The sequence below is a fragment of the Pagrus major genome, chromosome 5, assembly GCF_040436345.1.
Source record: "Pagrus major chromosome 5, Pma_NU_1.0".
NCBI lineage: Eukaryota > Metazoa > Chordata > Actinopteri > Spariformes > Sparidae > Pagrus > Pagrus major.
In genome coordinates, this window is record NC_133219.1 from 3,839,521 (window position 1) to 3,853,075 (window position 13,555).

The 13,555-nt window shown below is 40.7% G+C and overlaps 1 protein-coding gene across 2 annotated transcripts in view; it reads right to left on the bottom strand.

Annotated features, from left to right (window-relative positions):
* Positions 1-13,555, bottom strand: part of nr6a1a (nuclear receptor subfamily 6, group A, member 1a) — a 94,766-nt gene that overhangs the window by 37,156 nt on the left and 44,055 nt on the right. Inside the window, exon 3 of one of the 2 annotated variants that reach the window (XM_073466935.1) lies at positions 7,946-7,969. The exons of the other annotated variant lie outside the window; for it this stretch is intronic. Within the exon in view, the coding sequence (XP_073323036.1) occupies positions 7,946-7,969 (24 nt within the window). The remainder of the gene's footprint in view (positions 1-7,945; positions 7,970-13,555) is intronic. 2 annotated transcript variants of the gene reach the window in all.

The following is a 13,555-nucleotide window of genomic DNA, read 5'->3' on the forward strand; positions in this document are numbered from 1 at the left end:
GTGTCTGCACGTCTCCTTCAAGAGAACGCTTGCTGAAGCCTGAGCCTGTCAAATTACAGTGGCATCCCACCTCATTTCCCACTCCCTCTTCCCTCCATCTGTCTGCCGTATATTTCTTCATTGCCACTCCTACTTTGGCTATCTTTTGTCTGTCTGTTAGTGTTAAACTAGTATAAGTCATTTTATAACTCTGAACACTTAACAGAATTGTTAAGTGCTCATGCCCGAGCACCCACAAATCATAGAGAAACACTGGACAGAAAGGTGTGTGTAATGCTTTCAGAGTATTCCTGGAATTCCCTCAAAGGCAGATTTTCAAAATGGCAGCCATGAGTGACTCTGTCCCACAGCGCAAACACACAGGGGAGTCAGGATGTGCTGCACACTGATAAGTATTTGATAGAATATCTGAGACTAAAAGATTGCCAACCTTCAGCTCCTGCTTTGAGACTTCATCTGCATACTTTGAGAAAATGTTGGAATATTCAGACTTTTAATATATCACACTGATAAAAAGCGATGGCTCTCAGAGGCCATTTTCTGCAGCGGGTAACAATAGAGGTCCCTACAGTATCGCCTCTTTAGCCCTTCCCCTCCCATATTCCTCATCCCTGCTTTGTCCATATCTAGCTCATCCCCTATTTCTCTCTCATCCAACACCCCCCTCCTCATATATTCCCACCCCCACCCCCTCTCTATCCCACTCTATCTCTTAACACCCCCCCCCTTTCTGTCCAGCCCTCCTCTTCTTGCTCCAGAACTGTCAGATGGCATTAGCTCCTTTCACGCTCATGGCCTGTAGGAATAACAGCCGTGAACCTTGCCGAACAGCGCCATTCTCCTGCTCCAGTTAGCTCTCCACTCAGCACAGGCTGTTGCGCAAATACCAATGTTATTCACGTTGTGCCCCTTCACTTACACAACATGCCCCACTAAAGGGCAAAGTTAGGCAGACGCAAATCTCAGCGGAGAAGGTCAGGGCGCTGAGTAAAGATACGCGTATATTGTATAACACGGTCACGCTCGTTCATAATTATCAGCTCGTCCCTCTGACTCAAGGATCGACCCACAGCTTTGCTAAGATCTGGCTCACGTGGATCAAAAACGGATCCACTTCTTATCTACTTATGGAGCCACAGGCCTAAATTTTGTTAAATATATCGTGCTCAGCTTATTTCCCATGAAGTTTCAGCTGCAGGGCAAGTTGTGGTTGGTATTAAAAGCCCACTGTGACCAATAAGCTGTAAAACGTGCAGAAGTTTTTATTGTGAAGAGAAACAGGGTAAAATGATTCCGATATGGTGTGCATACATGTAACAGATGCTTCATACAGGCTGCTGATTTTCATGCCAAAGCCTGTCCAGTAGTTACTGTATTCCACTCTGAACACATTTCACTACCTTTAACAGTCTTGTATTTTCAACATCAACATATGTAGTGAAATCACACACAGACTTCTTTTAGATTTAATGGCAAATGACTGCTGACATTGGGTGGAACACCACAAAGTAGGGGAGGAGGAACGAGCCAGGCCAGCATCCCTCAGGAGGAGAAACTGAACACCTGAAACTAATCTAACCCAGTCGGAGAGGAGATTTCTACTCGTAGCTGTTGTCACTGTGTCCACATTGATTATCTGTCAATTTCATTGAATAGTTTTGGGAGTTTCAGACATATAGCATGGATAATTACTTTGATTTAGTTTGAAGGTTAGCTTAACATACTTAGTTTTGACTTTTAAGTGGGACTACAGATCCTATAAGCCAGTCCAAATAAATGTAAGAAAGGTGTGAACCTGATTATTAAACTAAGTATTAGCACTGCAATAATTGATTAATACACTGTTAAATTACGCACAACTGTGACAGAATGTAAACACTGCAAATACATTCTTGAGGGGGTGATCTGTATGGGCGACGCAATTATCAGTTTGACAAGTAAGCACAGCTAGATTAATACGAATATGAGGAGAGTGTAATTTCTCATCTCTCTGTACTCGACAAGCCCAGCATGGAAGGAAGGCTTAGAGGCTAATAATCAAAGCAGATTAGCCCAAGCTCTGATAGATGCTATGCAAGCCTGCTAATCATCCGAGTGATAACCATGAATCATCCAATCACAGTCAGAATAAGCAGTGTGTTTCAAATTACAATTTTGATGGAATGATCTCTGTATCAGCAACCGATCAAAGTGTCTCTCTTTGACTTCCATTTGCCTCCTCTAGCCCATGTCGCAGTAATTCGTCCGTGTTAATACAGTATGTGTAAGTCGGTGCATATTAAGTGCGGTGAGGAAGGGTGGGCGGAAACACTGGAGCTTCAGAGCACCGGTGTGACTGTGATCTCCGGCCTGCCTGCCCTGTGATTTAGCCTGGAAATGACAGACTTGCCCCTCATTGGGCTACGGGAGGAGAGCTAATGACATGCTGCGTGGGCTAACATGACTATTAGCCCACTCTGAGCAGCAGGAACTGACAGGAACACAATTCTGTCATTACGCCCTGAGGAGACCTCTAATCAGGGAGGCAGGGACACTAGGAGAGGCCAGTCACACTGCTTTTGGTGTGGAGACGAAGAGGTAACTGACTGGCACTGTATTACCTAAACCCTTATGAGGGCCAACAGGCTGATGTGCAACTTTCAGGTAAAGAAGTGCCAACCAGGTTGTGACATGGGAGAAATAGTAGCAGGAATAATTTCAAAAGATTTAAATGTTAAGCACACATTGCTGTTTTTACATGCTTGAACAGCAATAGCAAGATTCAAAAATATTTGACCAAGTTGCTGCTACTTGCAAATGATATGCAATGAGCATAGTAGCATCCATTTTATTTTTCCAACAAACTCTTATTAAATATGCTCCATTTTGTTATTTGTCTGTCTGCAGATCAGTTGTGCAGAAAGCATTTAACACTTAAAAAATGATACCAGTGAATTCTACGGCTGGGATAAACATTACATTTCATTATCGATTACTCTAACAAACAATCTTATTCTTATGAATGAAAGCTTGAGCTCACAAGCAGCAATCGTAACCATCTGATTCAACACCCTCAGGTGTTTTGCTGCTCTCGCCATACTTGGTCGGGCAAGAGCAGTAGCTTACCATGGCTAATGTTAGCTAACTTTAGCTATTGCTGTGTAACTGGCATAACTGAGTTTGTGCGGCCTGTCCCTTTTCCGGTCGCCATGTTTAAGAGTGGATCAGGTCCTACCTATCAGGCACCCCCTGTAGCTGCTCAACGTCTTCCTGGTTCCATACTCCTCACTTACGCTTTACAATCTGCATACATCTTACTGTGATCAAAATCTGTATATACTGTGACTTTTTAGTTGATCGATTCTGTACGCACAACATTGCATAGCAGTCAGCCCTGACAGTGGGATCCCTCCTCTGTTGGTCTTCTTAAAATTTCAGTTAGTCTTTTCTGGAGAGCTTTTCCTTGTCCTAATTGTGGGTCTGAAGGCTGAGGGTGTTGCATGCTGCATGTTGCATGAAAATTAGATCATCCGTTGGAGTTCACGAAAGTTTGGTGTCTCCGCGCACCCCATGTTTTATGGTTTATGCACAGAAACTACTTGGTTAGGGTTAGGAAAATATCATGTTTTGGCTAAATACCTGGTTTCGTCACACAAAAACTCTGACTGTGTGTGAGCACCAAGCATCGATGTTATATACACAGAGTCCACCTCCCATCCGCTGTAGTCCTGCACTCTGTCGGCCTGGTGGAAAGGCAGTGATGGTGTCTCTGCTCTTAATCCAAAACACCCGCTCTCTTCTCCAATGCTGATGACAGTATTTCTGCCATGGGCAGTATATGTTTCAGCAATAAAGCAAAAAAAAAAAAAAAAAAACAGTTAAAAAAAACAAAATGTGGCATAATTTGTAGGAATTACCGGCTGCTGCATCTTCATGCGCCGTCATTGCCATAGCACGCAATATGGTATGTATGACACATACAAATTTTAACATATCAGTGGTTTGCAGTACCGTTAACTGCCAAAATATTATCCTGCTCACAGGGTTGAAATTACTATAATGTAAGACCAAGGAAACCATCAACTGTTGCTCAAACTTTAATTACAATAAATAACAATTAATCAGTTATCAAAATAGTTGCTGATTAAATTTTCTTTTCAATTGACCAATTGTTTAATGGACTAACACCATTGGACTTTCTTTTTGCAGCTGGTGAATTGGTACTCTGTGATACTTAATTTAGCAATATATGTGTATATATTCACTGCCATTAGTGCTACCCTATGTGATGCTGCTTTTTACAATGTAGATACTAAGTTTTCTTTGTGAAAGGGATGCTGACCCTCTGATTCAAACAGAGATAGATACTGTATCTGCTGCTCTAAACAATGTGTCCCCTCAGCTCTGCTGCATGTTATGTCTGTTTCAGAAACATAATACACATGTTTTATGGTTTTGAACTAACTGTATATCTGTGGATTTGCTGCCATAGACATGCTATACCCTGCCTTTAATTACTCCAAGAAAATCTGTTTTTACATGGCTCATTTTATGGTAAATGCAAACTTGGCATTATGTAGCAACTTCCAAAGATTTCTTGAGCTGGTTATGTGGTGTGATATAAAAATCACTGCACTAGCAAGGAGCAACCATATCAGAACAACACCCATATATTCCATTTCCCCCCTCTGTGCTATGTACTGTATATTAGCAAATATATAACTTAACCACATACCTGACACTGTGTGAAATGTCCTTATGCAGTAAACCCCACTCATCTCACACTTCAAGCGGATTAAAGCAAACACTGAGAATTATTAGGAAACAGCGCTGAGGCAGGTTTGTCCAGGAACATTCTTCCTTGTAGTAGGTGGAACGCAGGAATGTGACAAGCCTCCATGCTGTAGCCCACAGCCTGTATCACTATGTTAATCATACATTATAATCAGTACAGTTACATACCAATCGTCTGGGTACTGGGTTGTGACAGTACAGAAAGATCCAGACTCCACTCATCTGTTTTACACCAGATCTGCTCTACTGGATGTTGGATATTACTATATTGATTTACTATGCATTTCTTTTTCATAAAAAACACTAAATAAAAATGTTTTCATTGTGGTGCTAGAGTTCTGCATGGGCCTAGAACCAGAAACCAGTCTGTACTTGCATCTATGAGACTGGACCAAACTGAACCCACGTAGTTCTGCCAAATTCAAGCTTCAAACTACCATCTATTAGGCTCTTGCCACTGGGCATTGTGTATCTACTGGCTACACAAAACATGCCTGTACACAAACAACTGGCACCATCAGAGACAGAAATAGAGATATTTCTTGATAAAATACATCTGAAAATACCCAAACAATGGCTTGACATCCCGAAGCTTTGTATCAAAATGTGAAGCAAAGCAAAAGTCTGAGTAGTGGTGGCAATAGTAGTGATAGCCTAAGAAGCATTATTTGACTCTTATCTGATACCGCTTTTCCACCAAAATTAGCGGATCTACACAGGTTTTTTAAACGTGGGTCAACCCACTAAAAATCACCACCTGACCCCATTCCCACTTCCCGCAGGCGAGGCAGCCCATCTGTCAATCTGAAGCATTACGTTGTACGTCACGAATGCGCCAGAAACAGTTGTATCAGAAGAGAAAACAACAACAGACCCATTGCCCCCGTGACATGACTTGTTTCATTATCATAATTTGAGCCATTCGGTCCAATAACATTTGGAAAGTCTAGAAGAACCGCAGGATTAAATTATTTTATCCCCCTTCAAGTAATACAGGAGCTTAATTGGAAGATAGCCGGCTCGGTCAGTGATCCAGGTATTTTCACAGCCGGGACGTCAAGCTTTTTGACTTCCACTGAGCAGCTTTCATAGGAATGAACGGGCCTCCGCCTCCAACACTGTGTCCAGAAATTTAAACATCCTTAATAGACTGCATCCCAAATTCCTTCTTTATTTACCCACCACCAGTGGATGTTGATAATGCCTCATCAGTTTGCACGGCAGAATTTAGCGTGTTTACCCGGGTCTTACATTTAGATCAAAGCCGAGCCGAGCTGAGGTGATAAAAACCTGTGTCTACTGCAGAGTCAACTGACCCAGGTGTAAATGCTGAGTTTACACATTACCATTGCACACAAAAGCCTGATCTTAGCGGGTTTAAGTGGGACTTTTGACCAGTGGAAAAGGGGTAATAGTTGTACTGTAGCAGCAATAGCATTGACAATTGTGCTGATACTATCAAGTGATGTAGTATACAAGGTAAATTTACTGTCACATGTTCTGTTCTCTGTGCTTTTTTGACAAGGGTGGTGATGTGTGATGATCAAGACAGAATTACCATCACTGAGAACCTACGGAACCTAAAACTGTTCACCTGCTCCACCTCAGCGCCACTGATGTAGACAGGAGTGTGTGTCTTGCCTCCTTTTTTCTAAAATCACCAATCAGCTCCTTGGTTCCGCAGATATTGAGCAGCAAATTGTTCTCCGTGAACCACATTGTTGATTTCCTCCCAGTATGGACTCTCATCATTGTTTATTATGTAACCTGATGATGGTATCCATTGGTGGAAATGAAAGAATATTTAGTCAGTTATTAAATAAATTTATTGAGGTACTTTATTTGAGAATTTCAATTTTCTTCTACTGAATACCTCTACTCCAGATATTCGGCAAAAATATTGAACTTTACTCCAGTCTTGACTTAAGTCCTCATAAAGTAAAAAAAATGACAGAAGTCAAGAATAACAAAAGATGGATATCTGCATTGAGTATGTTAGTAAATGACCTGTACTGCAGGAAAATTTGTCTGCCAAAAGCATGAAAGCTTCACAGAGCAGGTGGGTGAGTCAGCAGTCTAAACCCAGCTGATTTTAAAAAGTGTCACAAAGACCAAAGAAGGAGAGGGAGCGCGATCTGGTAAATGTGTCACTGGACAAATAACAATGCCAAAGGGTAAAACAGAGTGTGAACTGCAAATACTCGACAACTTTCTTAGACCAACATTATTCAGGGTATCTGCAAAGTTCAGCAACATGCGTGGTTTCATAATGTTTAACTTAAAATGAAAAACAAAGATTGAAAGACACTAGCATCTAGCAGCAGGAGCTGTACAGCCTATTGCAGTAGAAATACATCACACTACAGCATATCAGTTGATTGAACATTTTGTGCTATCTTAACAGATAACCTTCATTAAAGAGGCCATCTTGTGATTTTTCTCTTTCCTTTAGTGTGTTATACCCATTTACTAACACCTGGCCTTTGTCTTCAATGGGAAAGGGTACGATCTACATTCATTCCAAGGTCAAACGCGATGCAGTGGTCACAAGTGGTTATTGGCTCCAGTTCCAATTGGCAGTGATCAAAGTGTGACACCTGGGTGGACACTCACCCCTTTTCTGGTGCAATGCTGTGGCATGCATTAAAGTAAAGGATGCTGATTTTTAAAATATTTTTCCATCCATCTCTTTGTTCGAGGTTGAGGCTAATACGGATCATATTAATTCTCAAACGTGCAGTGGTGAAGTTTTTGGGATAGAAGCTCTAGAAGCTAGCTAGTAAACGTTTAGTTATTGTGGTGATATTCACGGTAGAAGTGCCTCTAACTTAAACTAGAATCACTGGCATGGCTGACCGGAGACTTGGTGAGCTAGAACCCAGGCTCAGGCCTGTGTGAGCTGACCAATCAGAGCAGACTTTTAGCTTAGCTTTGCATGTGCTTTCAGGAGGGGGGCCTTAAGGAAGACTTGGCTAAGACAGAGCATGTCAGACAGAGGATGATTATAGTGGTATGGACAATATGAGTAAAAATAAAAATTTTTCAACATAATGCTAGCTTAAGCTACTATTCTGGAAGACACCTAAAATAAAAGCATAAACCTGAAAATGAACATAATAGGGCCTCTTTAAACAGCACTTCACAAGATCAAAACTCAGAGGTTTCCACTTACCTAGATTACTTTCATTGATTGCATCTGTGGAAAAGGAAAACAGAAGCCTTATCAATATACATGATCACTAGAGATGGAATGTCAGGACATATCTAAGCAGTGAGGGACCAGCCTTCTTCACTGGTAATGTTATGTCTATGTGCTAAGTCGAGACACTCAGCCTGACATGCTGAGGCCCGTCCTGCAAGAAGGGACAGGTATGCATACTAAACCCAGAGCGGCTGCACTTTGGTGCAGGCAAGTCACTGGCAGGTAGGTGGTTCCAGAGTTCATTTACAGAATTCTAAAATGTCCATTTTAATAAATATATGATTCTTTACTTGCACTTCGGAAGACTTTTCTGGAAAAGGGGCATGAGTTATGTGCTATATAACAATGTTTTTTATATTCAGTTCACCCTAATTCAGGGGTGTACAGATGGGACACGCCCTTCCCAATGTCAAACTCAAACAACTGAAGTCTCAATAAAATTAAACTGTGAAATATTATGTTGAATAATAAAAGAAATTCACATAATACAAGTCCAGTTGTGGGCAGGTTATATACGCATATACATGTTGCATAATGCAATGAAGCAGATGTTTTGCAATCAAGTTATTTGTGTATGTGTGTGTATGTATGTTGAGGGCAACTGCTCTCAAACAAATGTGCGTATTTCTCAACTGACAACAGTTGTTTAAAACTTCATTCTTATTATTTTTTTTCATTCCTGTGTTTAGGGTTTTCTTTTTATTGTCTCCAATTTCCCACCAATGAAATTGAAGTGAATGGAAAGAGATTTTCAGTGCTCACAAATTTACATTTAAAAAATTCAACATCCTTTCCCAGAAACAGAGTCCCAGTTACTATGGATAATCCACTGAACGCACCGTCAACAGTTTTCACATTTATATAGTGAAACCACATCTCATTACCAGGCAAACAAAACCTATCTGCATGACTAGATACCACTGGGGTTAGTGAGACAATATGTGTTTTTAGTGATTTGAGTAGAGCGACTCTTTAAAATACTAACAGCGATAGCAATTCTTGTAGAATTAGGACAATGTAATGCAACCCCAATGCCTATTAAACCATTATTCATTATATAAAAAATGAGTCATGTCAAATATAGCAACAGGGCATGTGTGAATATTTAACAGTGGTAAATAGATGTCTTAAAAATTGCACATAACACCCTCGGTTGACTTATCAGATTAATCTAAAGGCTACACAACCCCTGCCCTCCTCATCAGCAGCTTAGCGGAAATTCTCCTGACATCCTCACGCCGAGAGCAAGGCAGCCTTACAAGGCAGAAATGGTGACATCACCCGAACAACAGCTAAACAAAATAGGCCACAGCTGTTTGGTTCTTTAGGCTACAAATTAGACTCAATATGTCACACAGCATCACATCATGGGGAGGACTGCAGAAATAAGCACCGAGCCGTCTCTGTTGGACTGAGCTGCTGCTATCTCTTTCTGCTTGCTTACTTTCTCTGTTCTGTTTTCAGACGCACAGATACAGAGCTCATGCTAATTTGTACTAGATGAGGAATGAGCAATGGAGGGTGTATTGGTGGAGAATGAATGAATTATGGAGGGATTTAAATAATAAATGGTCCCTCTTCAACCAAACGAGAGAGTCTTGAAAGAAGGGGGTGCTCAATGAGGTAGTGGGACACTTTGTGGAAGCCTAAAGAGATCTGGGTCATATGAATTATACCTTGCTGGATCCATTATCGCTTATCAAAGCATCAAATGAATTATTCTATGGGGGCCCTTACGACTGTGCATACAATGCTGCTATAGTTCCACTTCAACAAGAAAGCAGAAGGATGGAGCTATGCTTCCATATGCACACATATGAAAGCACCTGGGAGGGATCAGTCAGCTGTCAGCACGGAAACATTAAGCCTTCATATATAAAACAGTTCATGAATCCTTTAATGACGCAGAGTACATCAAACAACATTCTTACATTTATCCTCAGAGATGCATTTTATGCAATCCTTGAAGGGTTTGGAAAAGCCAATCCAGAGACACAGGAAGCAAGGGTAGAAGAGAAATTGTGAAAAGGAAAAGGGAAAGGGTGGGGGATCAGTAGTGGAAAGGGAGTGTCACCCCATAAGTATAGTTTCTCAGACCTTCACTTAGAGACTGTAGTCTAAAAATACCCAGCCAAACTCTGTGGGAAGGCTTCCCCAAAAACCAACTCAATATTTCACTAGCAGCATGTGGGGAGCATCTTAGAAAGAGTATCTGACAGAAGAGCCAATCATCATCTTGTCTCAGTCTTGGATTTCTGCCACACAAGGCAAACCAACATGCAAAGTTTCCTCTTAAAATCCAATTATTCTGATGAAAGTCAGTGCTGAATGCAAGCCAAATCATACTGATAGAGAGTTTTCAAGTGACCAGGTAACCTGGAAATACTATACATTATCTGGAACTGCAGTCACTGTACTGCAGTTTAATACTCTCACATTTCTCTTCTCTCGTACTTGTCTCTGTTAAAGCAGCACTCAAACATCATTCAGTCTTGAGTTGAAAAAGACTAAAATCAGTAAAAGATATCTAAAAAGTAACCGCCGTCACACTGTCAGTGACCTCTATGTCAGCACCCGATCCTTGCCAGATGCCTGATCAGTACTGCGCATGAGCAAATGTCAACAGAGACGAGAAAGAAGTGAGATGTCATCAGCTCCGGAAAAAAAATACTTATTTTAAGACTTATTTAAACACACCTGAAGAGGTATATGACCAACTGCATTTTACGGTTCCTTGTCTTTGTTCCAGTGCATACATGAAGATAAACATGACCAGACAGACAGACAGACAGACAGAAGGAAAGATGTAAAGAAAGAAAGAAAGAAAGAAAGAAAGAAAGAAAGAAAGAAAGACAAAGAAAGATAGAAAGACGTAAAGAAAGAAAGATGTAAAAGAAAGAAAGATGTAAAGAAAGAAAGAAAGAAAGAAAGAAAGAAAGAAGTAAAGAAAGAAAGAAAGAAAGAAAGAAAGAAAGAAAGAAAGAAAGAAAGAAGCAAATACTGAGTTTTCCCACTTTAGAAAAACCTGCATATACACATTAATTTTGGTGTAAAAATGGTACATCTTGCAGCTAATGTAGCTTAATTATAGTAAGCCCATGCATGCCTATTGCACAGGTTTATGTACATGTAAGGTAGACAGTGCTAACATCTAGAACTGGATGGGTTTTGTGGAACTGAGGTTTTGAAAGCAACTGACACAATTTTTGTTAACATTACTGTGAATCTAGAAATAGTTTGTCACACTTGGACCAAAAAAGAGTCAAAAATGGTGGTCAGAAATCTAATGATAAATCATCTGTGGTATATCACTTTTTATATATCACAGACCTGCAATGCCTGTTATTTTGGTACAGTTGTTAGGCTAGCTAGCTGAAGCACTTACTTTTGGTGGGCAGACATGATAAGAAGCTTAGGTTTAGAGAGAACTCTGTCAAAATAAATGCTACTCAGGTGGTTATAGTTTTAATGGGATATATAGATCACCATTACAGAAATGGAAACTGATGAGATTAGCATTAAAGAGCAGTCTAAAGAGCAGTGCAAAATAACACAACAAAGACAACATTTAAAAAGCACATTTGTGAAGAACTGAAACCAGCTTGGTGCTAATGTGACATAAACACAAGATACTGCAGTAGTTATGCTCATACCCTACACATACATACAGCTTCAGCTTCACTTTTTCAGGTTCTGTTAGAGTTTGGATTACGAATACAAAGATACAGTCCCTCCACACTGCTGTCAAAGCAATACTTCCACAGGCACCCACAAAAGCCCTATAAGAAACCCATCAAGCATATATATCTGGCAACAAAATCAGCAGAAATCTAGCTGTGTCTTTTAATCCCTAATCCCAATAAAAGAAGGAAGACCTCTGGTTTACGCACATTTTGAGAGATCCGATTGCTGCAAAAAGCCAACAATAACCACAATACTCAAATGCACAGTATGTTACTTCTGCTGGGAGGGGCCTCTGAATCAAAACAATAAAAACAAAAGACATTGTCTGATGATGTTGTGAAGTAGCGTAGGGAGTCATCTTCATTGTCAGACAGCCACCATTGCAGATGAAAATCTATTTTATATGAGTCGGGCACAAATGTTTTATTCACGTTACATTTCATCCCATTCGTCGACTTCCCTCTTATCCTCTGGTATATCGTCTAATGTTTCCCTGGAAGTTTTAGCGAAAGCAACCAAATGAAACGCACTGAATTGGTGGAAACATTCGGGATAATGTAAGTACACAACTCAAAAAAATATATAACAAAGGACTTGTCATTTTTAGAGAAATGTTACATATTATGTCTTTAAGTGTACGTAATGCAGCTTTTTTTGGCTATAGTACATGCACAGTAAACTGATGAACTAACCCACAGACTTAAAGCTAGCAGCTGCTAGACACAGCTGAAAACCCCACAAATATGAGCTCTGAGAACCAAAGACAGAATGAAATTTAATTTAAAAATGGAAATCTGGATAATTTCCATATGAAGAGTGATTTATTCAGCATTTTTTGCTTTGCACACCTAAACTGCAATGTTCTTAGATGTCAAAGAAGAATAAGACAAAGTGGACCAACTGTAGAAGCAGTATGTGTCCTGGCATGTTGAGACACCTCTAGCCACTCTGCACTGTTTGTGTTTGGTCTGAAGCTGCAACAGGATCTGAGGCCCAGGCTGGGGATGTCACTCCTCAGCTGCGTCCCCTGGGATGTCCTCCAACCCTGCAACTCTCTCGCCCCTGAGGAACCCTGAGAGGGGGAAACTGGGAGCGGGCAGGTCACTCCAGTGATGATTCCTGCTCACCCTCCCATTATCCCCGCCGGCCCCATCCTGACAGCAAACCCTTGGGAAGCCGCAGCACTCAATGTGAAGGTCAAAGAGCTAAGGAGAACACACAGCGACGGCCTGATCAAAGTCCAGCAGCACCTTCGTGTCTGCTCTGGAAATCTGAGCCCTTCTAATGTTGTTTTCAACTCAGTTCTTTGGAGAAAAAAAATCCTGTTCGCCTTCTCTTCCAGTGCAAACTAAAATGTGGCATCATCTGTGGATTAAACCTGATTTTAATTAATTGCTATGGATGTGAATTTGCATAAGAGAAAGGATTTAAACAATCGAATCCAGCATCATCTGAATTAAATGGTGCTGATTGGGAGAACAAACATGAAAAAGAAGAGAAAGATAAAAGGGAGTCCCCTATTCAAAGGCCAATGCTCCATCCTTTACATGAAGTATAATCCATATGTCACATATTTTGACATATTTATCCAAGCTCTTATATGCTATCCAGTGCACCTGTTATTTTAGTATCTGTGGCTTTTCCACAACATAGTTATAAATGACAGTGCTGAAATGAGGGGAAATATTTTTCATTTAGCAGGAGTTTGTGAGCGTTTCATCTTATTGCTCAAATGACGGCTTTTAATGCCGCAGCATTCATAACCCATGCCTCTTATCACAGCTCCCTCCAACACTTGATGGAATTTGCCATTGCACAATGGTTGGAAAATACACTTCAAAGGCAAGACGCATCTAATCTCCTCCACTCTGCACATTGCAAATTTGCTGTGATAAT